Raw genomic sequence first — 26,077 nt, forward strand, 5'->3', positions numbered from 1 at the left:
AACCCTGGCTCCCTTTTCCTGCCCAAGGGTCTTTTCTTTTGCTTCCTGCAGGCTCTTAGGGTTATTCTTTTCCCTTGTAGTTGGGGGTGGCTTAGTCACGGACAGCCCCAGAGTGTATTTCCGGAGGCCTCTTCAGCATTGTTGGAAAATGCATCCGGATAGGATAGGCGTTGTCAACAGATCCCTGGTGGGGCCAGCCCCTGCTGGGTCACCTTCCCTCAGCCCACCATTCCTGTAAACCTCGCCTCTCATCTGCCCCCCTCTCTAATGCCTTCAGGGTGAGAGCGTTAGCTCGGCTGAAGGGGATTGCGCTGGAGGACAGTGCTGTCAGTCCCCTCATGGAGAAATGCCACGCGGTGATGATGGTGACAACAGCTGCTGTTGTCGTGAACGTGAACTGAGTGTGTGTGATACAGTCGGCCAGGCCTGTGAGGTCCTCGCCTTGTTTGACCCTTGAAACGCACGTGGGGGGCAGGCCCTCACGTCTCCTCTTTCAGGAGCACTTTGAGGGTTGGGGGAACGACATGTGCCATGGTGCCACAAACAGGTGGAAGCCATTGAAGGGATTTGGGGGACAGGGCTGGTGCCATCCATCTGTGCCCACTGTGTGGCGGAGAGATTTCTGGAGCATCATGGTAGATGCAGCGGGAGTTCTGCAGGGGCCCAGAACCTGATGGATCTTGGTCCTGTGCTCCAGGGACACCTGAAGAAAGGGTGGGGCAAGCACACTGGGGGGTGGGGGTGGGGTGGGGTGACAGGCTGTGTGCCCGCCTGGATGTGTGCGCGGCCCCAAATGACCCAAGGAGGAGGACCGGGAAGAGGGGCCAGACCCTTGCCAAATCAGGTGAGAGCTTTGGAGCTAACCTGGGGAGAGACTGAGGGTTTCCGAGCAAATAAGACTGCCTCCTGTGGTGCGGCCCTCAGAAAAATTCAGTGCATGAATGAGAGATCTCCGCTCTGGCCGCCTGCCTGCGGGGGTGCTCCTGGGACGAGGCTCAGGAAGGATTGTAAGGCCCTCGTCAGCCTCTTAGAAATGGGGTTCACCTCGTTTGTGGACAAGTCCTCGGTGCTTCCCCTTCAGCCATTACTCCTCCCACTGGCTGCAGGATGTGAGCGGGCATCCTGGAGGAAGGGGGCTAGTCAGGAGGAAAGCCATGCCCGCCCCTAGGTGGGTGCCTGTGGGTGAGAGGTGCGGGTGGGTGGGGCATGCTTCAGCATCCGGAGCCCGGGTGGCTCTCAGGGAACCCCGATGCCGACAGCTTTGGTTAGACCGTGTCATTGTGCCCTGCGGATTGAGGACCCACTGGTTGTTTATTGGCCCTTGCTGATTTGATTCCCTTCCGGCTCAGGTGAGAGTCTGGCCCATTTTGGTGTTGTTTCTGCCCTTCAGAGACTGGATTGAGGTCGACAGCTGAGCCTTGATGCTGCCAGTAGAGTGAGCGCTTCTTCCTTCGCAAAGGATTCTAGCCCTGGGGCAAAGGGCCCTCTACTGGGGATGCAAAACAAAGGGAGTCTCCAAGACTGGTTCTGTGTCCGGCTTGGAACAGTGCTCCGGGCGCTGCCCTCAGCCTTCGTGCACAGCTGCTGGCTGCCCCCCCAGGAGGGCTCTGGCCTGGGAGCAGATTGTGGTGTTCTGTTCCGCCCCTCCTCCCTCCTCTCCCAGCAACCCCTCACCGCCCGCCCCCCCCCACCCCCCCATCTTCCACGGCCCCTTCTTTCAGGGCATTCTCTTAACCCTGCTCAGAGCTTATCTCTGTTTAGTTCTTAGTCCTGGGCCTTGATTTGTCTGGACTTGCCCTTCACCTGGAGCGTGTGTGGAAGCTTGCACTTAGGCATCACTGCCGCCCTCGGAGGTGGTTCACTCCACAGGCCCCAGGTTGGAGGATGATGGGCTGAGGTCCCATTCTGCCTCCTCATAGCTCTGCACCTGCCTCCCCTGCACATGTGGCTGCCCCGTTTGTATAGAGCGCCTCCTGTGTGCTGGATGGAATCCTGGGGATGCAGAGGTGACTCTGCCCTGCCCCCCCAGCAGCCCGCACCCCTAGAGACAGGTGTGTGGAGAGAGGGTGTGCACCCGACAGGCACAGAGCAGCAGGGTGGGTGCTGTGGAAATAGCTTCCGTGGGAGCCCAGGCCCGGGGGTTGGACGGGCGGCAGCCGGTCTGGGTCGGCTTTGCAGAGTGAGTCCAGAGGTTCTGCAGAACCAGGACGGACGGGAGTACTTCCCGAAGATGGTGGTGGGACAGGTGGATTTGAGGAAGCTTGAATCAAGCAGTCCCTGTGTTCTGCCCCCTGGTGAGGCGTCACAGATACTGGTATGGCCACTGTCTACTCCACTACATGAGAGCGCTTAGGCTGTCTGAGGGCCAGGGCTTCTGCTAACTGGCTATGGCACAGGGCTCGTGAAGGGACAGCCTGAGGGATCCACGGCTGTGTCTTCCCCAAGGCGCCTCTGGGTTAGGAGGACCGCACAGGGTTAAAGGGAACCATCAGGGCTACTGGGCGCTCCCTGCCCCATCTGAGTTCTCTCACTGCACCTGCCCGGGAGTGGGGTTTGGTCACATGATGGGAGGAGGCAGGTCCTCGGTTCCATCTGGCCTCCTGGGCCCAACAGCCAGGTCCATGCCAGCCTTCCGATGACCCCCCGACCCGAAAGGGGAGCAAGAGGCACCTGTTCCCTGTGCCAGTGAGACACACCGCTGAAGCTAGGGAGGGATTCCTGTCCGTTCCGAGGTCCTCAACCTCCCATCCACAAAAAATAATACGGCCAAAGATGCCTTTGATAAGTCACGGTCTGTCATGAATCATGATTTTGGTAAGTTTCATCTGCACTGCATTTGTACAGATTTACATTGTTGTCCAGTGGACGGAAAAACCAATGTTTCTGTTCCTCTTGCCCCTGCTGGCCCCGTCTCTGTGACCAGGACCACATTTACATTCCACCTCCCGGAGCACAGATGCCCAGTCGCTTCTGTGGGGTTCTCTATTGCGTTCCTTGCCCCTCTAGACCCTCACTGACATGCGTCCCTCCACAATAGGGTTGAGGTTCATCAGGAGGTGTAGCCCTCACTCCTGTCCCCTCCCCTTCCAGGTGCATTGGGGTTCCTCACCGTTAGTCCCTTGTGCCCAGTCCCCTTCTCCAGAGGCAACTCCTCTTTAGCAAAATGTCAGCTGTTAATGAACCGAATTCTGGATGCCCAAGCTCTTAGTATCCTTCTGGGTGCCTGACATTTTAGCTCGGTTTGAACCGTGTGTGTTTCACCAATGGCTGTCTTAGATGGTACACAGGCTGGGCCTGGGGATAGCCCAGAGTTTCTTTCTTTCTTTCTTTTTTTTTTTTTAACCAAAGTTTCTTTCTTATAAAGGTATGTATAGAATTGCCTTGGGCTATGAAACGGTTCCTGAAATGGATTCTATTGTAACCACAACAGAAGAGAATACAGTGAGACCATTGGTTTCCTTTTCTGAAAGTTTTCATAACTTTATTTTTTTAATGCTTTATTTATTTTTGAGAGCGAGTGCGTGTGCACAAGTAGGGGAGGGGCAGAGAGAGAGGGAGACTCCACGTTGACCGCAGGGAGCCTGACATGGGACTCCCAGGAACTGCGAGATCATGACCTCAGCCGAAGCTGGACGCTCACCTGATGAGCCACCCAGGCGCCCCATGACTTTATTTTGATTTGATTTCAAATGTATTGAAAAGTTTCAAGAAAAACACAGGGAACTTCTATGTATTCTTTTCTTCGATACACTCTGTATTTCACTTCGTTTTATCTGTTCTGTGAGTGTGGTATATGTGCCATATGAGCAAGTAAGTATTTCTTCGAAGCATTAAGAGAATCAGCTGGAGATACCATGCCTGTCTGCCCCTCAATGTATCTGTATATTCCCTAAGAACAAGAGCATTCTCTCACATAACCACCGACTGTGCAGTTGTAGGATCGGGAAATGCAACGTCAACCCTGTGCTGTTTCTTAGTCCGCGGTCCGCATTCACATTTTGTTGGTTGTTTCAGGGATCTTCTCTGATTGATTGTCTGTCTGTCTGCCTGCCTCCCTCCACCCATATGGTGTGCTGTTCTGGGCACATCGGAGCCACAGGCCTGTGCTGTCTCCTCTGACATTGGGAATGCGGCTTCGAGCACTTGCCTGAGGAGGGTTGCCTTTGTAATTAACACGTAATCTGTGGGAGATACTTTCAAGCCCTGTGGAAACCCTCTTCCTCCTGCAGCTGTCAGCCACCAGGTTCGCCCCCATCCCTCCTCTCCTGCCTCCATCAGTCTTCCTGGGCTTGTTCAGCGACATTTTCCCCTCCAACTCCTCTTGTTTGTATCCATGTGGGTGCTTGGATTTTTGTTTCATTCAAGCGACTACAGTCCCTTGCTCTCATCATTTATCTTGATGGTTAGATTGGTCCAGATGTAGCCAGTGGGAGCCCTTGTTTCAAGCTGGCTGCCGTTCCCTTCACATGTGTCCCCTATATTTCTTTCAGCACTTTCTTACTTTCTAGCACACGAGCTGCTGGGGGTTCATCTTCTACTTTCCAGTGAGCCCTGGAAACCACTTGTTTTGAATGAATGGGCCTTCCAGAACGTAGTTTATTTTGTACTACCATTTGGGATTTATTTGTGTTATTCGGGACCTGTTTACATGTTGTTGGGACGGAAGACCTTGGACTCTCTCTTGAGTGGTTTTCTTTTCATTATATGTGGAGACTGTAAATAGGCAATATAAATTTACCTTATAGATAATTAATTTTAAGTAGGCTCCGTGCGCAAGGTGGGGCTCAAACTCACAACCCCAAGATTGAGAGGTGTGTGCTCCACCAACTGAGCCAAGCAGGTGCCCCCCACAGGTAATTTAAACTGAGCTAGAGGTTAATTATTAAAACAGCTCTGACTTAATATAATTTTTTTATTTTTTTAAAGGTTATTTATTTTGAGAGACAGAGAGAGACAGAGCATGAACGAGGGAGGGGCAGAGAGAGAGGGAGACACAGAATCGGAAGCAGGCTCCAGGCTCTGAGCCATCAGCCCAGAGCCCGACGCGGGGCTCAAACCCACAGACCGTGAGATCGTGACCTGAGCCGAAGTCGGACGCTTAACCGACTGAGCCACCCAGGCACTCCTGTTTTTTATTTTTTTAAAGGTTATTTATTTTGAGAGACAGAGAAAGAGGCATGAGCAGGAGAGGGTCAGAGAAAGGAAGAGAGAATCCCAAGCAGGCTCCGCACTGTTAGCACAGAGCCCAGCATGGGGCTCTGTCTCACGAACCATGAGATCGTGACCTGAGCCAAAATCTAGAGTCGGACACTCAGCTGACTGAGCCCCCCTGGGCGCCCCTAGCAGCTCTTATTAAGCACTGATTGTGTACCTGTAATTCTAATTCCCGCAAAGACCCTTGTTAAACACAAGGAAACAAGCTTAGAAAGGTTAATGTACTGGTCAGAGTTACATAGCTAGTGAGTGTTGAGGCCAAGTTTCAATTCAGTTCGGTCTGACTTTAAAGGTCACTTTTGTTACAGACTTTGTTATAGTATGAGGTGTTTCCTTACTTTAAGTTATAGAATTTGTACCTGTAACAGTGGAACAACAAAAAACTTATTTGTGGCTTAAGGGCTTTTTCCTTGCTGCGTAATTCTGTGTCTTACGTGAAAAATCACACCTGAAGAATTAAAGCTTGTGGTTCATCACGTTGTCTCAAAGGAAAGTCTACTTGTGTTCATTCAAGAGTGACTCGTTGTCGTGGTATTTTTGTAAATGCCCAGAAGTTTCCTAACCGTCTTATTTTCTTCCTGTAGGAATTTGCTTGCTAGAAAACAGAATGCAAGACTTGACAGACAGAATGACTTGGGATGGAAGTTATTTGGAAAAGTACCACTCCGAGAGAATGCTCAGAAAGATTCAAAGAAAATACAAAAGGTATACAAGGTATAAAAACACAGAAACGTGTTATTAGCATATATTTATGAACCTTGTAAAAATGGCCTTTATTGAGGCTTTGAAATTGGAAAACTGTGTTAATCTGCATGCCAAGTTCCTAAAATGTAAGTCTGTCTTCAGAATGTTGATGACTTTAACCTTTTTCATTTCCTGTAGCTCACAGCATGCGTATAGGAAAGAGATAGCGGGGCTCTAGATCTTTATAACCCAATTTGATCAGTTTTTCCAGCAAGAGTTGTAAATGTGTTTGTTGTCAGAGGTGTGTTAATGATGTTTGATATTAAAGGGTTCTTGCCCTCTGATCCCATGGGTTTCTTGGAGCTCAATCCTTCCGGTGCTGATTTGGCCAGGAATGCAAGGGCCATTGTTCACCCAGGCTGTAGGATGATCCCCTTCCCCTTGCTGGCTCACAGGCTGCCTACTTGTCTGAGGTGGGGAGGGCACAGGGTTCAGGGGCCAGGCCAGGCCTGTGGCGTCTCGTCACCGCCAGGCTGCCTCCGTCCCCGAGCAGGGGGCGATGCCAGCGGCTGGAGACATGTGCTTGTCCTTGCAAAGAAGGTTCGTGCCCAGACTCAGCGGGGCCAGGGGCCTCTGTGGCCTTGGAAGCTCTGACTGTGACAGCCTGTGTCTTCTCCAGGGCTCTGAGTCCCAACCACCCTCACCTCTGCCGTTTGCCGGTGCTGTGACACTGTCCCCGGCAGGCCGACCCCTCCAGCCTCAGTTTTGTATCCATTGGCAGTTGCTTAGTAGATACTTTTTTTCTCTAAACCTTTATTTATTTTTGAGAGAGAGACTGAGCGCGCGCAGGGCGGGGGCAGAGAGAGAGGGACACATAGAATCCGAAGCAGGCTCCGGGCTCTGAGCTGTCAGCACAGAGCCTGACGAGGGGCTCGAACCCACGAACCATGAGTTCATGACCTGAGCCGAAGTCAGACGCTTAACCGACAGACCCCCCCCCGCAGGCGCCCCTGCTAAATACTTTGGAGGACCTAGTGAGTGCCGGGCCTCGTGCGTGGCCCTGGGCTTACAGGGCTCACACAGCACCGTGCTGGAGAGCTCCCCTCTGGTGAGGAGAGGACTCCAGGGCGGGTATGGAAAGGAGCAGGACGGGCGTGTGTGGGGGCAGGGGCACGGCCTGCTGGGCAAGGCTGCACACGAGGTTGAGGTCAAAGGTGTGACGGAGTTATTAACAACAGGGATCATGAGCGATTGTTGTGTGCTGGTTTCAGATGAGTCAGCACTTGGGTGTCTGGTTCATTTAAAAGTCGTAACAGTCTTCTCAAGAAAGTACTATTACCGTCCTCATTTCACGGAAGGAGCACTTAGACAGGCTCGGTGACTTGGGCAGGGCCGGAACCCAGCCCCAGGGCCCTCGCTGCTCCTCTGCCTCGGCAGGGAAGGGGCCGCAGGCGGTGGGGGCGGCCTGTGCTAAGGGGCAGTGGCAGCCCGGGCCCAGGGAGCAGTGAGAGGGGCTGTCTGTGGGGCCCGCGTGAGGTGATGTCCCTGGAGGGTTTTACTCGTGTGAGCCGTGATGGCGTTGCCCTGGCAAGAATGTGGCTCCTGGACTGGTCCAGAGGAGGGGAAGTGGGGCTGGCCCCGCGTGGCGCTCGCGCGGTTGCAGAGGACGGCCCCTTTGAGTATTAAACGTGTTAGGTACAGCGGTGCGGCGTGTGGGGCGAGGCGGGGAGCACATCCCGGGGCTCTGGCCCCAGCCACGCGGTGGATGCGCGCCTGTTTCATTTTGTGAAAGCCTCGGCAAACTAAATGTGTTCTGAATGTCATCTGACGTTCCCCAGAGCGGTCATCTGGACCCCAGAGGCTCGCGAAGTACTTGGGTGTTGGAATTCATTTTTACGGGTTGTTACATTTGGATTCTGAAGCGCTCCTTGCGTAGGCTTATTACAATAGCACACAATTAAAATTTGAGGAGTCTGTATGCAAAGCTCTGCCATAAATTTCTTAGAAACAAAATAGCCAAGCTGTTTAACAATTTTTAAAGAGATCCACACTTTGAAAAAAGTAACCATTATCCTAGGGAGATTTTCCCATGACTCTTACTGTCACTCACATCATGTTTGAATTTCTTTGTTTTCTTTGTCGTACTTTTTTTTTTTTTTTTTAAAGGTGAACATGGATTATGTTCTTGAACCTAAAGGATTTCTGTGAACTGGAGTGACTAGGTCCTCTAATTATGTGGCAACCCAATACCGCAGGGACGAGGACCGTCTGGCTTCAACCATCAATAATAAAGGATGTAATTGTACCGGCAAGGGTCATACAATCCTGCCCGTGTCCTGTTTGCTCGTGCTTTGTGTCTCCGGCCCTCCCTCCCTGGGCTGGCCAGGCCTCACGGGGATCCAGGGCCGGGTACCTGCTGTCGTGGGGGTACAGCAGCCGGCGGCTGCCGCAGATGTCCACCCACACGCTTTAGAGAGCCCAGAGCCGGCGCCGACTGCCGAGGCCCGTGATGCCAGACGGTGCCAGGTGTAGGAAACTCCGGTTCCTCCTCCCCTTCTCTTTGGAATGTTTTTATTCGCGGAGAGAAGCGCCATCGCGTAGTGCTGTAAGACCATAGACTTTGGAGGCAGACTGTCAGAGTCCGTATTCCAGCTCGGCCACTGTTTGGCTGTGTGGGCAAGTCCCTTAACCTCCTGAGCCCCATTTTCGTCCTCTCTGAAATTTGGAGAGTAACCGGACCAGCCTCGGAGGGGTGAGGACGAAGTGCGTTGAATGTACCTCAGGTGCTCAGAACGGCGTTGAATGTCGTAGGTGCTGGAGAGCGTTTCCTGTTGTCGTCGTCTCTTTCCTGGGACAAGTCCACCTTGAACAACAGGAAACAGGACACCGCGTGGGAGGGTGAGCCTGAGGCCTCCGCAGGTCCCTTCACTCGCGTGCGCAGACACCGCACCGTGTTGAGGCCAGGTCTTGCGCCGGGAGCACACAAGCCCTCGGGCCGGCGTGCCTCAATTGAGGCATCCTGGTGGAGCCCGGGGGACAGGTGTGTACGCCCGCCGAGGTCGCTGGGCTTGCAGACTTGGGTCTGATTTCCAGCATCCCCTCTTCTTATCCGTGTAACTGTGGGCCGTTACTTCTTGGTTTTCTCATCTGCAGAAGGGGCACTGTGGTGCCTCCTCACGGGGTTGTTACAAATTAAGAGATGATGTACGTGGACCGTTTTTGTCCCAGGAGTGGCCCAGAGTGAGTACTTGAGGAGAGGCTGTTGTGACGTTTAATTCAGAAAGAGGCCCGGCGAGTGGTCAGGGCTGCTTGTGGTTTGCCCGGGGCACGTGGGACACACGTGACTTCGTTGTAACTGGGCCAGATTCCCTCCACTTGAGTCTGACACAGACATAGCTGCCATTTTTACGAAATGTTGAAATGTTACTTTCAGTGATCTTTTCAAACTTCAGAAGGATTTTGAAAAGTCATGGTCTCCCAGCTTACATTATGATTTCTAAGTAGGGGAACAAAAATGACCAAGGATAGCTACGAGAATCACACTAAACCAGTGTTTCTCAAAGCATGGTGCCCGGGGGGACATGATCATCATCTGGGCGTTTGTTAGAAACACGAGTTCTCAGGCCTTCCCCCCCACAGACCCGCTGAAGAAACTGGGGCTGGGGCACAGCAAGTGCCCACCAGCTGTGGCAACCGCCGGTGAACTGGAGAGGCCCCGAGAGTAAAGACAGGAGAAGGGATCTGAAGATAGCTGCCTACGGGCCTCCGTCATTGGGTGTGTGCGGGGCAGGGCCCGGCCAGATTGGCCCCCTGGGCAGTGCTGGGCCGGCGTGTCCTTTGCTTTGCGGATAAAGAGGGACCTTCCTCCTTGGCTTCCATGGTCCTTTGTTCCACATATTTGAGCCACCGTGGGGGTCCTTCCTGGAATTACAGTGAAGGGCAAGACTTCCTTGGCCTCCGCCTTGCTTGGAACTTGCTTGCCTTAGATCAGGCAAAAACAGATCGGACAGGTAACTGCAGGTAGTCGCAGCTGTGATAAGCGTCGTCGTGCAATTTCCGCACCACTGGTTTTTCAAGTGACTGCCGGTTCCCCGGTCCAAGGGGCGTTCCTCAGCCCTTGTCTCATCAGCCTCTCCCCTGCTCCTTGGGAGCCTTTCTGACCTTGACTTCAAGGTCGCCACATTCTCCCTCCTTTGCAGTTTTCCCCGCTGGGCGCCCTCCAGATAGTGGAGTCCCCCTCAGGTGCTGCCCTGTCCATGGCCACCCAGGAGGAGATCTCAGCGGGACTCCAGGCTTTAAATATCGCGCCTCCACTGGCAGCCCCCACCTTTGTTCCCTGAACTTCCGCGTCTAGCTGCCTGCTGGGTCCTCCACTGGATGTCTGACAGCCACCTGGCTAACAAGTCCAGGCTATACTCTTTCTGTTGCCTGTCTCGTTGGGCCTCTTCTCCTTGCATCTTTCCCCGTTTTGGAAAATGATAGACTTCGCCTTCTTTTTCAGGTCTAAACTTGACAGTTGTTCTTGACCTCTCTCCTCTCTCTCCTCTCTCTCCTCTCACCCCTCCTCCCGTCCGACTGCCGTTTTGCTGATGTTTGCGCTCTGTTGGTGCGGCCGGCTTTGAGGGCTGTGACCTGCTGGGGGTTCAGATGATCCGGTGCAGTCAGCCTGGTGCGACACGGATGTGCTTTTTACTGTCCCTCAGTTGCTTGAGCTGTTGGAAATGGGGACTGCACACATCTGGGGACGCTTTAGAGCAGAGTTTGTGAGTCTTTTAGACGTAACACTGGGTGTACAGACTTGAGGCATCGGCACCATTGTCAGGAAATGTCCTGTCTGGGCTCCGAGGCAGCTACCGACAGGCAGGGATTACGGTGAGGGGTACGGTGTGTGGGCTTTAGTGTCCTGGATAAGAGATGTCATGTGAGCAAAGAAGCATACACGTATTTGGGCTCGTATCACCTAGAACGTCTTGGATGGCCTTCTGGAATTTCAGGTCAGCTCTTAGATGTTAAAGAGAGAGTCCCAGAAGGCGGCAAATCCAGAACGGCTTAAAGTGATATCCGTTCTCCTCACCTCTGGGTTCTGTGAAGTCTGGGTAGTCAGAAAAACCTACATCATCACAAACTGCAGAGAAGATAAGGCTGGATGGTCCATGCAGGTGACTGGTGATGGGCCTACAGATCAGTCTAAAACGACAGTGAGAAAACCTCCTTCATCTGCAGCATCCCTTATGCCTTTGGAAAGTAGGTTCGAGGCAGTTTGCAAACATGAGCAGGCCTCAGTTCTGCGTACGGAGGAAGTGTGCTCTAACCTGTCTCTTCTGACGAATGCAGCTATGAAACTTGAACATATACATAGAGCAGCCTTTTCAGCATTCTGAAAAGTAAACCGTGGCAGGTGGATCGGGGAAGAGGGCCACAATTCACAGTACTGCTGAATTGATTGACTTTACCCCCCTCTGAGATTGATTTTCCCCCCTCTGAGATTCCCCACCCTGAAGTCAAGGTATCCTAAAACCCAGAGACGAGTGTTAATGTGGACAGAGAGAGCACTAAGAAAGGCTTTCTAGTTCTGGATGAGGAGTGGGTCTCTAACGCTCAGAATGCAGAGACCCTACTTTTCATTTTTTCCTTTTCTCTGCTTTCTCACATCCCATCCCCCACTCAGTTTCTTGGCAGTAGAAACTGGCCGGCAGGCGCCTGAAACTCTCAGTAAGGGAACCTGATTACAGGAAACTGTTCCCAGGAGGTGGGGCAAACCCCTGATGCCCTGTTCTCTCTCCTCCTACCCTTGGCCCAGGGTGCACACAGATGTGGGAGGTGTGTGGTTAGAGAACCCAGAAAAGGGGCCACCCGGGGAATCAGCAAGTTCCGGGGACATCGTAGAGAGGAGGAGTTCGGGAAAGTGACCTTCGAGGTTGTTAGGAACTCCTGGGCTGACCCCCAAGTTGTAGATGCATGGATCCGACTCTAACTGGCAACTGTAGACTTTGAGAACTGAACTTTGGAATAGACCAGCACACAGGTCCCACACTGGCCACTGGGCGGTGCGCGTGTGGGGTATAGCCAACAGGCGCTGGAAAGGCTTTGGCAAGTCAGCTGACCGGAGCCGGTTGGAATGTGGGAGTGGAATCCAACCAGGTCAACTGCCTATTAAAACAGAAATACGAACATTCTCCAGAGGGTTTGGGCAAGACCCAGAGTCTTGTAATGCAATAGTCGAGATGTCTGGAATGCCATTCCGACGTCCTCAGCATATCAACAACTAGGAAAATCTGCTCTCCCATTGGAAAGACAGTTAATACACACTACTGCCAAGGTAGCACACTTGTTGGGATTATCCAGCAGAGACTTTAAAGCAGCCATTGTGAAAATACTCCCATCAATCAATCAATCAGTCAATAAGAGGGGAACGTTCTTGAAATAGGAAGGTAGAAAGTATCAGTAAAGAATTTGAAAATAGAAGGAGGAACTGTGTAGAACTTTTGAATGAAAAATGCAGGAACTGAAATAAACTAACTGGATAGGCTCAGTAGCAGGATGAAGATAGTAAAGGAAAGAGGAGTAAACACTGAGATAGATCCACAGACTTGATTCCATCGGAACATTACAGGGGAAAAAGGGGGGAGAGAACAGAGTCTTAGAGGCACGTGGGGTAGTACTGAAAGGTCTAACATTTGTGCCGTTGGTGTTTCAGGAGAGGAGAAACATGGGGTGCAGAGAAAAATTTTGGACTAAATAATGGCTTAGGGTGTCCTAAATCTGACAAAAGAGGTAAGCCTACAGATTTGGGGAGAGGGGGGTTCAGTGAACTCCAGACAGGAGAAAGCCACAGAAGCCCGTGCCCAGACATGTCATAACCAAATTGCTGAAAAATAAAGACAAAAAGTCTTGGGGCGCCTGGGTGGCTCAGTCAGTTGAGCGTCCGACTTCGGCTCAGGTCATGATCTCACGGTTCATGAGTTCGAGCCCCGCATCGGGCTCTGTGCTGACAGCTCAGAGCCTGGAGCCTGCTTCGGATTCTGTGTCTCCCTTCCTCTCTGCCCATTCTGTGCTCACGCTCTCTGTCTCTCTCTCAAAATAAATAAATATTAAAGAAAAAAAAAAGGTAAAAAAGCCTTACAAGCAGCCAGAGGAAGTGTAGTACTGGAGAAGAAGAGCCATCAGTCCCAAATCGCATACTGGGCACAAATACCCTGCGGGAATGAGGGTGGAATAAAGCAGATGAAGGCAAAGTAGGGGATTTGTTGCCAGCAGATCCAAGTGAATTGCTACAGGGAGTTTTTCAGACGGGAGGGTCATTGCGCCGGAAGGAGACTTGGAACACCCCTTGGAACATTCGGAGGAAGAGCTGGATGTGAGGGTCTAGGTAGGTGCAATAGACCGCCGTTCTCCTAGCGAGCTCTTTGAAATGTGTTTGAGTGAGAGTAAGAACTATAACTTTGTCTGGGTTTTCAGGGTCTGTAGATACAGAAGGGGATACGGTGGTAAGATTGTAAAACATGCAATATGCATGATAATCCCTAGATCAACCACCAAACTATACAAACAGAGAGTTAAAAACACCATAAATTAAAATGGAGTTCTAAAAAGAGTGTAAAAAATGAAATCAAGGCAGGAAAGAGGACATAGAGGAAGGAAAAATCTAGATAAGATGATAAACGGAAGCATGTCAGTCATTATGTTCCTATAAATGGTTTGAATGCACCAGTTGTATGTCTGAATACCCAATCCTGACAGGTTGTCGGGACGGATGAAAAAAAATGAAAAGGACCCAAATATGTGTTGTCCACGGGAAAGTCACTTCAAATATACAATACGTAGGCTAAACTGAATGGATGGGAAAGGTATACCGTGAAAACACTAATCAGAACGAAGACGGAGTAGATAGACGAACATAAGAAAAAGTACACTTCAGAGCAAAGAAGGTTTGCAGCGACCAGGCAGGACGTTCCCCAGTGAAGACAGAATGATTCCGAACGTGTGTGCCCCGGCGGCAGCTGCAGAATGCATGATGCAGAGACGGGCAGATCTGAGACAGGTGCACAAATCCTCCGTCATTACTGGCACGTCGACCCTCCTGCCTACACGGTGATTGATAGGCCGTTGAGAGAATCAGCCAGGACACTGAAGGACTGACCGACGTTTGTTGAACACGCCAGCCCCCCGTGAGAGCACAGCACACGTTTTTGACAAGTGTGCACGCGACATTCACCAAGAGAGACCGTAACCTGGGTCGAAAAAGAAACCATAAATCTGAAAGGATTACAGTTATACAAAATGTGTTCTCTAACCACAGTGGAATCAGATCGTAAAGCAGTGACACACAGATAGCAAGAACCTTCCCAAAAGCTTGGAAATTAAATAAGAAACACACCTAAACAAATCCTGGGACAATGAGGAAGTCACAAAGAGAAGAAAAAAAAAAAAGGAAATATTTTGAACGAAAATAGAACATCTAAAACTTTGTGGGATATTATGCTCAGAGGGAAATTTATAGCACTAAAACGCTTATTAGAAAAGAAGAAAGTTCTCTCATCAGTAATCTGATTTTCTACTTTAAAAACCATAAAAGGAGCAAATAAAGTCAAAGCAAGCAAAAGGGAGGAAGTAATAAACATAAGAATAGAAATCAATGAAATTGAAAACCAAAAAATAATAGTGAAACCAAAAGGAGGTTCTTTGAAATGATGAACAAAATTGATCAAATGGATAAAATTGACAGGTGAAGCAAATCACCAACACAACAAGTGAGAAAGGGGATACGACTACAGACCCTCCCTTGCAGAGATTAAAACGACAATGAGGATGCATGGATGATTCCACATTCATAAACTTGATAACTTAGACGAAATGGGCCGTTTCTTTGAAAATCACAAATTGCCAGAACTCATCTAGGATGAATAGATGACCTGAATCATCCCCTGATTATTAAAGAAACGGAAATTGTAGTGAAAAACCTTCTAAACAAGAAATCTCCAAGCCCAGAGAGTTTCATTGGTGAATTCTAGCAATATTTAAAGAAAAACAACACCAATTTTAGAGGAGAGACTACCTCCTGACTCCGTTGATGAGGCTAGTATTACCCTGATACCAAAACCAGACAAGTGCAGTACAAAAAAAGCGAATTGGTGACCAGTATCCCTCATGCAGACACATGTAATCCTCAACATAGCATTAGCATGTTGAATTCGCTAAGACTTTAAAAAAAAAAAAAAAAGGGCAATACACGTAAGCAGCATTTGTGCCAGGAACGCAAGGCTGGTTTAGCATTTGAAAATCAGCCGCTGTGTGGCGCCTGGTGGTTCAGTCGGTTAAGCCTCTGACTTCGGCTCGGGTCACGATCTCACTGTTTGTGGGTTCAGGCCCTGTGTCGGGTTCTGTGCTGACAGCTCAGAGCCTGGAGCCTGCTTCGGATTCTCTGTCTCCTTCTCTCTGTCCTTCCCTTGCTCATGCTCGAGGGCACGTGCGCGCGCGCTCTCTCTCTCTCTCAAAAGTAAACACGTTAAAAAAAAAATCAGTCGGTGTAATCTACTGTACCAACAGTCTTGGGGGAATGTCAGGAGTATTATCTGAGTGTAGGAATTTAGTCTCAAAAGTTTACGTGCTGTAGGACTCTAGGTGTGACAAACATAAAAGCTTAGTGCCAGGGGTGGCATAGGGGATGACTACCAGGGAGGAGCAGGGAGAAGGTTTTGGGGTTAATGGAATGGTTCTGCATTTTGGTTGTGGCAGTGGGGGCTGGAAGATGGCACGTGTAGAAACTGATAGAGCTGTAAGGGGTGCCTGGGTGGCTCTGTCGGTTGGGCATCTGACTCGACATTGGCTCAGGTTATGATCTCACGGTCATGGGATCGAACTCTGTGCCGGGCTCAGTGCAGAGCTCAGAGCCTGCTTGGGATTCTCTCTCCCTCTCTTTCTGCCCCCCCCCCCCAAATAAATAAATAAACTTTAAAAAACTGATAGAACTGTATACATCAAAAAAGCTAACTAATTGTATGTTGATTTTAAAAATAAAACGAACGATGAATGAATCGGCCAGGGCACCTTTGACCCATGTTTCCATTTCTAGGGATTTATCCTAGAAATAAATCAGTATGTGAGTAGAGTGATGGTTGTATAAGGGTTTTGATGGCAGCACAAAAGATTGGAAGCAGTCAATCTAAATGCCTGGCAGTAGGGAGTCGGTTAAATCTCTAAGTGATGTAAAGTGCAGATCGTAAGAAGCTAAGTGAATAACCGTTACATTAGCGTGCTCCATATGTATGAAGGTATTTGCATATCTTTGTAAACGCACGGTCTGTATCTGGTAGGATACTTCCAAAACTGGTCACGATAAAATTGTTACGGAGTGGGAATGAACTGACTGTGTATGTGGGAGACAGGGAAGAGGGTGACCTACTTTCTCTGCATCTTTTTTTAAATTTATTTTTATTTATTTTTAACGTTTATTCATTTTTTGATAGAGACAGAGCATGAGTGGGGGAGGGGCAGAGAAAGAGGGAGACACAAAATTCGAAGCAGGCTCCAGGCTGTCAGCACAGAGCCCGATGTAGGGCTCGAACTCATGCGAGATCATGACCTGAGCTGAAGTCTGCTGCTCAACCGACTGAGCCACCCAGGCGCCCCTCTGCATCTCTTTTCATACCTTTTGAATTTTGTTTTATGTGCATGTCGGCTTGAAAAAAAATTTTGAAATGTGCAAAGAATGATAGAAAAAAAAATTTGAGGAATTTTGGTCAAAGGATAGCAAGAGGAAGCCAAAGGTAAGTGGATATCCCAAAATACAACCTACAAGTTCTCATGTAACTGTTAGAGGCAAAGTACACATTTGACATTGAGCTTCCTAGTGGCCAGAGCAAAGAGGGGTACGTTAAACGTTAAGGAATCCCATGCGGGAAGCTGCACCTGATCGGGGAGTTTGGGCTTGCTGAAGTGCTGGATGTAATGTTTGTGTGCAACAGGGACTTTTTGTGGAGGGTGAGTTTCAGTGTCCAGTTCCCCTTAATATGGGTTTTAGAGAAGCAGCATGTTAGTTTTTTTTTTTTTAATTTTTTTTAAGCTTTATTTACTTTTGAGAGAGAGAGAGAGAGAGGGAGGGAGAGACAGCGTGAGTGGGGGAGGAGCAGAGAGAGGGAGACACAGAATCTGAAGCAGGCTCCAGGCTCCGAGCTGTCAGCACAGAGCCCGACGCGGGGCTTGAACCCACGAACTGTGAGATCACGACCTGAGCCGAAGTCAGCAGCAGGTTAATTATTTATCAAACTTGTACGTGATGCCTTTCTGGACAAGAAGCAAAAAAGGGAGAGTTGCGAAGTTTCTACAGGGGAAATGGCAGTGTGGTCGGTTACTTTGCACGTTGTTTTTATTCCGTGGATGGATGGGCTCCCATCTATTGTGGTGACGGTTAATTCATTCTGAGAAGTATGTGCCTTTGAACAACGTAAACTGAAATTCCGGTGAATAGTGCCTCTTAAGGTTTGCTTATTTTTCCTAATGTTCAAGTGGTAAGTTCCCCGTCAGTCTCCTGCTCTGTGGCTCCAGGAAGAGAGGGGGGTTCGGGAATAGGAGCCGCGTGTGTTAGTTCTCCGTAGATCTCCACTGGGGCCTCCGACAGTGCAGGAGTCAGAGGTCTGGGGTTTGGGAAAGCAGGCCCCCCTCTCCCCCAGGGGACTCTGATTGGGATCGGAGGGCCCCGCCTCTAGTCTTGGTCCTGTCGTGCACAGTCAGTTTTGTGGTGTTGGGCCAGCGACTTCGCCTTTTCCTCGTCTGCAGAGGTAATGTCCACCTTGCCCATGCTTGTGAGGGTCGAGTAGGATGAGCGTGGGGACGCGGTTGGCGTCCAGTGGGGGCTCAGTAAAGCTCAGTGGCTTCTCCTGTTCCCTCCCTCCCTCATGGCCACACCTTCACTCTGGTGGGTGGGTAAAGCGAAAAACAAAACAACACAAAAAAGCTTTGCTGCGGGTGGTCCCTGTGGCTTGGAAATTGCGAGTGGCAAAAGCCTTGGATTCCATCCAAAGTGGCTTTGAAAGTATTTTTTCAAATTATAAAAATAACTCATGAAAAAATACCCAAATGGTAGACGTCGCGGTAGAGTAAAACGGGAACGTCTCTTCACCTTAAGACCTCACAGTCTCTCGTGGCGAGGGCCTCTGACGGTTCAGTGCCCACCCTCCCAGGCCTTTCTCTGAGCCAGACCACCTGCAAATAGATGTCACCCACATTGACACAGTTATCACAGAGTCACAGGCCGTGCGAGCTGTGCAAATCTCGTTGGTGCGCACACCCCAGCTACTCAGGAAATCCGAGCAAGTCACTCAAAGGCACAGTAGGCTGTGCTTCGTCAGAGAGCACCGCCCGCGTTCTGAAGCCAGTGTCCCACTGACCCTGGGCCCTGGCAGTGGCGTCTGCGGTCTGGTGGCCTGTGTGTGTGTGTGTGTGTGTGTGACCTGAATGCATTCCGTGGTCCTGGCCGAACGGAGGCGGCTTCCTAGGAAGACCCAGAGGGGTGGCCCTTGGGAACTTTCAAATGCTCCTGCCCTTCTCTGGGCAGTTTAGGGTGCTGACACAAAGGCAGTGGCAGCCCAAAGGGCTCTCCTCTTCCCACTGACCTAATCCCCAGGGGAAGACTGAGGTGGTTTTTGTTGTTGTTGTTGTTAAGCATTCTATAATCCCTTTAACACTGGGAGAGCCTTCCTCTGGCCTTTTCCAGGTCTGGCTGGCTTGCCTTATGCTGCCGGTGGGCCTGAGGAGGCAGAATCAGCAGGTGCAGGGGTGGAAAACATCTTCCCTTCTTCCCTTCTGGGTGCTCTTTCTGGTCTAGTAATTAAATAGACATAAGACAGATGAACAGGAGAAAAACTAATGTACATACGGGGGACTCCAAGAAGTGACCAAAGCAGGTGGCTTTTATACCTTTTAGGCAGAGAGACAAGAAAACTGAAGAATTGACGAGACGAGGGGGGTTTGGACTTGGGGCCGAAAGTTAGTGAAAAGGAGTAAGGTTTGTTTTTATAGCCCTGTTGGCCCTAAATTCCCTCTCTCTGGTGATAAGGCAAACATCTGTCCTCCTGGTGCAGGGAGGGTGCCTCTCACACAGGAGACTCATTTCCTGCTTTCAGGGGGACAGGCAGGGCCACGGCGTCCTTGCTGCTTCTGAGAGACTTTAGTTCATGATCGTCCGTGTGCCAAAGTGGCATGTCTGGAGGCGGCATTTTCTGTGCTCCTTCACAGACGACTGCAGAGGACTCCAAGAAGCCTCAGATCAGAGGACAGTAAGGCTGTTCTTTTTTTTTTTTTTTCTTTAAAAGTTTTCTCCAATGCTGATTTAATTTTGAGAGAGAGACAGAGAGACAGAGCAGGAGTGGGGGGTGGGGGGAGCAGAGATTGGGAGACACAGAATCCGAAGCAGGCTCCAGGCTCTGAGCTGTCGGCACAGAGCCCGATGGGGACTGGCACCCACCGACTGCAAGATCATGACCTGAGCCGAGGTCGGCTGCTTAACAAACTGAGCCACCCAGGCACCCTGAGAGTCAGGCTGTTTCAAACCTTCCTGTAAGAGACTTGTCTAACTTGAACTCACAATGTTACTCGTCAGTGTGGAAGCACTTTGGATGGGACCTTCACATTAGCACTAGAAACTACCCCTTGGTATTCCCGGAAGTAATAGGCAAGCGCTGCCTTTGTTCCTTGGGCTCATGCCTGCGTCTGACGATCAGTGTGACCTCAGCCCTGTGAAGGGAGCGCTGTCGTAGGAAACTGAAATCTTAGCTGAGAGGCAGCACGTCAGAGAAGTTGGCAGTAAGGGGCTGTGGAGTCAGACTGCCTGAGTTCGGATCTGCCCTGCCACCTGCCACGTGCCTCTCACCCGAGGAGGCCACTCGGAGCCTCAGGTGCCGTGTCTGGGACAGAGAGTCAGGGGAGGTGACGCTGGCCTTGCCTGCGTTAGTGTCGTGGGGCCGCTGTAACACAGTGCCACGAACTCGGTGGCTGACCACAGCACACACGTACGTATTCCCCTACGGCTTTGGAGGTCAGAAGCGTGAGATGAGTTTTCTGGGCTAAAATCAAGGTGTTGGCCAGGTCGGTCTTTCTAGAGGCTCCAGCGGGGAGTCTGTTCTTTACCTTCCAGCTTCTAGAGGCCGCGGGCGTTGTTTGGCGTGCGGCCGCCTCACTCCAACCACTGTCTCCGTGGACGTGTGGCCTCCCTTCCACAGTCATGCCTCCCTGTGTCCATCGTTTAAGGATACCTGTGGTTATTTTGGGCCCACCCAGATAATCCAGGATCATCTCTGCCATCTCAAGGTCCGTAACCTTAATCCCATCTGCAAAGCACCTTCTGCCGTTGACAGGTGCTGGGGATTCCGACACGGGCACACGTGGGGGCCACCATTCAGCCTAGCACCGTCCCTGCCTTGTGGGATTGCTAGGACTGAATGAGAGGCACCGGGTCTCGGCCCAGTGCCCCCTCCAAGCTGGTGTTCTGGGCCGTCTTCCCTGCCCCCTGCACCCCCCCCCCCGCCCCCCCCCCCCCCCCCCAGTCTGACCACCCAGAATGCCGTCGGTCATCACCGTCACAGGACTCTGGTATTTTCTGTGCAGCACTCTACCCCATGCTACGTTCTTGCTCGTTTGTTTCTTCACTGCTTGCCTCTCAACCCCTGCTAGACCAGAAGCTCACGAGAGCAAGGCCTAGGCTCAACGATTGCTCTATCTCCAGGGCCTGGCACGGCGCCAAGCTTTAGTGGGTGGTTAATACATATTTGTTAAATGGATGAATGAGCATCGAAATTCCGAAACACTCCACCGTGGAGCTGTTTTTCTTCCTGTTTTTATGACAACGTAAGCATTTTCCCATAGTCTTCAATATTCTCTCACGATCTCATTCTTACCCCTTAAGTAATGGTCTTCTGTGTAGCGCGATTTACTTCACCAGTCCCCAGGATCGGGAGGTTGTTCCTTCGGTGACCTTTCCATCCCCGGGAGATGTGGTGGTCTGGAGCAAGGTTGGGTTTGCCAGCCTGCCTGCTGGGGTGTGGCCCTGAACGAGCGAATCAGTCTGACCTCCTTGACCGCAAAGGGCAAAGACAACGATGTTACAGATGAATCAAAGAAGCAAATCCACTGTGCTGGTAGACACGCAGGAAGCCTGGGAATGAGCTCTGGTTAACTCAGAAGACTTCAGGAGGAAGAGTTCTTTACAGGTGCATGTGAGCTTTAAAGCCATACTGAGATGGAGAGAAGGCTCTTTTAACTTCGGATTTTTGCTTTACGTTCCAAAATTTAGTAAAGTCAACTTGTTAGCACATGCTATGACATGTACTTAAAACTTTGTAAGTGGTCCTCAATTCTAAAATAACGTGATAGAACCTTCTTAAAGTAACTTGCAGGCTACAGTCTGCCAGAAGAGATAAGCAGTGTGTTTGGGTAAGCATATCCGAGTGCATATTTAACGCACGCGTAACACATATCTCTGTCATATTTGAATTTGGTAAGACTGTGGGCTCAGGTTGTATGACTTCCAGCGTATGGGGCTCTAGGTGTCGGTAGGAAGCCGGGGGAGGCCGAGGACCCACTCCTGTGTGTGAGAACGGAGCTTTACCACGTGAGCCCTCTTTGGCTCCAGGAACTGAAAGCCAGCAGCAACCCCACAGGCCACTCAGCTGCCTCCTGGGGCTCTTGGGAATCTTGGAGGCTTCTCGAGTTCTCCTGCAGTATACCGGTTGTCTGCTTGCTGGTCTATGAGTGAGGCGAGGGCAGGGACTTTGTTCGTCTCTGTTCCTAGGGCCAAGCACCATTAGTGCTGGGTGGATGGGTGGATGGGTGGGAGGAAGGAAGGAAGGAAGATGGAAGGATGGATGAATGGATGGAAGGAAGGAAGGGTGGAAGGATAGGTGGATGGATGGAAGGAAGGATAGGTGGATGGATGGATGCATGGATGGAAGGGAGGGAGGGAAAATGACTTCTCAGCTGCTGGGTGTCTCCACTGTGCTGTGTACTTTGTTAGCCTTCAGTGGTGAAAAGACTACCAGAATCCCCAGTCTCAGAGGTTTCATGGTCCCTTGAGGGAAATACATCTCAATCAAACAGTCATGTAATTATGAGTGTGATTAGTGCTGTGCTAGGAGAGAATGATGGGGCCTTGCTCTAGCTCAGGTGGGCAGGGCAGGGGTGCTTCCATGGGGGTGGCTACTTATGACAGGACCTGAAGGATGTGTCACCAGCCATCTGTCCCTCGTGTCTGTCCTGTGAATAAAAACTTTGCATCTACGGAAGGGTTCCAGGAACAATTTAGTAAACACCCGTATCACATTCATTTTATTGTGCCTCTATTTTTTAAAAATGGAATCATTTGAGAGTCCCTGGGTAGCTCAATCAGTTAAGCACTGACTTCAGCTCGGGTTACGATCTCGCGGTCTGTGAGTTCGAGCCCCGCGTCGGGCTCTGTGCTGACAGCTCGGAGCCTGGAGCCTGCTTCGGATTCTGTGTCTCCCTCTCTCTGCCCCTTCCTGGCTCTATCAAAAATGAATAAACATTTAAAAAAATGGAATCGTTTGAAAGTAAGTTGCAGATACCGTGTCATCTAACCCCTAACTACGTCAGCGTACAGATCTTCAGAGTAAAGACGCGCACCTACGTAACCATGAGCTGTTACCCGCGCCTGCAAGAGTGATCAGTCATTCCATTTGACCGTGACCATGTTCATGACCAGACCCCGTTCTTTTCCCCAGCTGCACCAGCCTGTTCTTTATGAACTGGCATCCAGTGAGGCTTGTATGTCACCCTTAGTTACTTGTCCTGTGATTCTCTTGGTATAAAACAGTAATTCTGCCAGTTTTTCCAGGCATTTACCTTTTTTTTTTTTTTTTTTTTAATGACTATGGGTCAAAGATGCATTGAACACATGGAGATGAGTAAGATGTTAAAATTGATTCTAAAGGCATTTGAAGAACTAGGTGTTTATCGGCATAAAAATAAAAGAATTAAAATAAAGATTGTTAGGTTAGATTTAAACCAACAGACTGGTAGGGACAAGAAAACAAAACCTTCTGAGTTGTTTTTTCCATTGGACATAAATCTACCAGTTAATATGTCACTTCACATTTTCTGGGCTCTGATAAAGTAATAAATAGCACAGGCATAGTCTCCTGGAAAACTGAATAATCTCCAGGCAGGTATGTTAAAAATGCCCTTGTATGAATGGAAAGTATACCCCACCCCCCAGTGCTTTGTCTTCCAAATTTTGACTACTTTCTCTTAAGGCTTTCCCTAACCCTTTTTTTTTTTTTTTATGTTTATTATTATTTATTTTAGAGGGAGAGAGAGCCAGTGTGAGTTCAGGAGGGGCAAAGAGAGAGAGAGAGAGAGAGAGAGAGGGACAGAGGATCCCAGTCTCTGCTGAAAGCAGACAGCCCGACACGGGGCTCAAACTCCAGATCATGACCCGAGCCAAAGTCAGCCGCTTAACTGACTCAGCCACCCAGGTGCCCCGCAATCCTTGTATCCGAAATCAACCTCTCCCCGTTTATCCTATTACTTTTTGAAAACAGCTTTGCCGAAGTATAATTCCATAAAATTCCTCATTGTGCGTACTGAGTGATTTTTTCCTAAGTTTCCGCAGTTGTGCAACTGTCAGTGCAATCCAGTATTCGGGTATTTTCCTCACTCGATGAAGTTCCTGTTGGCAGTGGGTCTCTACTCCCCCCTCCAGCTCCAGGCAGACACTAACTTGCCTTCTCTCTAGAGATTTGCCTTGTAAAGAAATGTCCTAGAAATGGATCGTGCAGATTAGCCTTTGCGTGGCTTCTTCCACTGTGTCCCGCTTTGGGGTTTGCCTGCATCGTAGCCTGTGTCCACGGCTCCTTCCTCTCCATCCCCATGCTCAGTTAATGTGCGCTCACGTTGTGAAGATGTGCCTCAAGTCTCTCTCTGGACGCCTGTTTTCTTTGCCTTGGGCGGGTCCCCAGGAGTGCGGTAGGTACACATCCAACGGTGTAAGAAACCGCCAGACGCTTTCCCAAAATGGCTGCGCCTGCCAATGACTTATGCAAACCCATCTCTCCATGTATTCTCCTGTTCCTCCTCATTGCCTTGTCGTTCTGAGTGTGGCCTCGTGGATATCATGGACTTCTTTCTGAGTGAAGAAGTTTCTGGTGGCAGTTTGGGAATGCGGTTATCCAGAAAATCAGCCCGGGAAAGCCTGGTACTCATAGTCTGGGGACTTGTGAATTTCCATCACAGAGGAGTCTTGCATTGTCTCAGACCGAATTTGTTCAGCCCTTGGACATTGGACCCATGGGCTGACCAGAAGTAACGTTTGACCCTATGCAGATTTTAAAGATTTTTGTAAATTGAGGTATAATTTATAAGCAGTGGGATGCTCTCATCTGAAGGGTGCTCTCCAGTTAGCTTTGATGAGTGCATGTAAAGATACCATTTCTGACACCCCGCACAGATGCTAATGCCCCTTCCCAGCCAATCCCCCAGAAGCAGTCGTTGGTCAGATTCCTATCAGGATGTGTTTGGGTGTGTACCCTGACCTTCGGATTGAACTAATCTTATTGCAGAAAAAAATGAGCAACGGTGTAGAGAATAAAAATTGCTCATCATAAGCCCACGACCCAGAGGTTAGTAGTGTAGATATTTCACATAGTTCCTTTTGGTAATGCACATTTTTTATTTTAAAAAACCTTGCAGAGCAGAGCTTTGCCCTGTGCTCGGTGTTGTGCTGCCTCCTTTTAAGAGTGTCCCATTTCCCAGCGTGATGTTGCTGCGCTGAGATGCCGCGTCGCCCACCCCTTCGTGTCCGCCTGCGTCGGCTCCAGCGGGCGCGGGGAGCCGCGGCGGGACGGAGGGGTCGGGACCGGGGGCGGGGGGGGGGGGGGACCCGGGACTCGGGGAGCCGCCCCCGCCGCCCACACCTCTCTCGGCTCCCCGCCTCCCCGCGTCCGCGCGCCAGGCCTGACGCGCCGAGACGGAGCGCGCGATCGGCAGCGCGGCATCTGCGCGCGACTGCGCGGCCTGCCGCCCCCGCCCCCGCCCGCCGAGCCGCCGCCCGAGGTCCCCGGAGCCGGCCGCCGGAGCCCGCCCGGGCATGGAGCCGCCGGCCGCGCGCCCCTGAGCCCCGCGGCGTTCATGGTGAGTGGGGCCGCCCCCCCCCCCCCCCAGAGGGCCACCGCCGGCCACCGGCCGGGGCGCCTGCGTGGGTGCGCCCGGTGCGTGCGTGTGTGTTGCACACGACTGCTCCAGCGAGCCGAGGCTTGCAAGTGGCCGCCGTGCGCCCCGCGCGCCTCCCTGCATTCTTTGTGTGTGCGGTTCCGCGTGATTTTCTAACAGGCCTCGGTTTTAATGGTGCACTGAGAGGCTGAGCGAGCGAGTCGGCGCCTCCTAATTGTTAACCACCCCCATGAGATTGCAGCCTGTTCTCGGATTCGGGTCAGGCCGGGCTCCCGTCTCAGAGGCGAGAGTGGCCTGTGCCTGGGAGCCTGGGGGAAGCCTTTGTGTGAAGATGAGCCCGTACCCTGCTCGCGCCGGGTCCCAGTAGGGTGGTCAGATTGCAGCATCTTGTTGGAACCCACAGCTCACTCGCGCGACCGCAGATTAACTTTTGTGTTGTAGACCTTTTGTAAGGGACACGACAATTAGAAAGGGCTCCGGAGAGTTGCTCTCCCGAGTGCCGTTTCCGGTAACTTAGCGAATGCTCTTTGGGAAAGTACTGCCTGGGGAGTAGACTGGAGGCTCTGAGGGGGCCTTCTTCCTGTGAGGTCAAGCCTCGGTGGTCACCAGGACTGCCCTCTGGCAGACTGAGCACTCGGGAGACCTGGACAGGCCACTCTTCCCCACTAAAAATGTCAAAACCAAAGCGGTGTCGTCTCAGATTCCAAAGCCGTGCCCCTCTCCCCCCAGAACTGCTTGTTACAAATGGCAGAGTGTGAGACGAGCGCCGTGTTCCTTCCAGGCATTTCACTGCCCTTCACTTTTCCCTTCGGCCCTGTTAAGTACCCCTCCTGGCGGGAGATACCGAGAAGAGTCGTTTTTAGTAACGCGACAAGGTAAGAATTCCCTGCCATTTTCTGGGTACCTGCGGTGCCTGTGTGCCTTAGGTTAACCCATTCTCAGTCCATCGACGAGGAAACGGGCTTGGAAGGGTGGAGGGGTGCGCTCAAGGTCACGCTGCGGT

General features: G+C 50.9%; 1 protein-coding gene across 4 annotated transcripts in view; it reads left to right on the plus strand.

Moving 5' to 3' along the window:
• Nucleotides 1–26,077, plus strand: part of TBC1D14 (TBC1 domain family member 14) — a 95,959-nt gene that overhangs the window by 31,741 nt on the left and 38,141 nt on the right. For 3 of the 4 annotated variants that reach the window (XM_019453771.2, XM_019453772.2, XM_019453773.2), the window contains exon 2: nucleotides 5,799–5,919. In XM_019453771.2, coding sequence (XP_019309316.2) covers nucleotides 5,799–5,919 — 121 coding nt within the window. Of the gene's footprint in view, nucleotides 1–5,798; nucleotides 5,920–24,904; nucleotides 25,036–26,077 lie in introns of those variants that run through there. The other variant, XM_053901718.1, reaches the window with a different exon arrangement.

Source organism: Panthera pardus, unplaced genomic scaffold (genome assembly GCF_024362965.1).
Source record: "Panthera pardus isolate Hobbes unplaced genomic scaffold, ASM2436296v1 HiC_scaffold_13, whole genome shotgun sequence".
NCBI classification, from domain to species: Eukaryota; Metazoa; Chordata; class Mammalia; order Carnivora; family Felidae; genus Panthera; species Panthera pardus.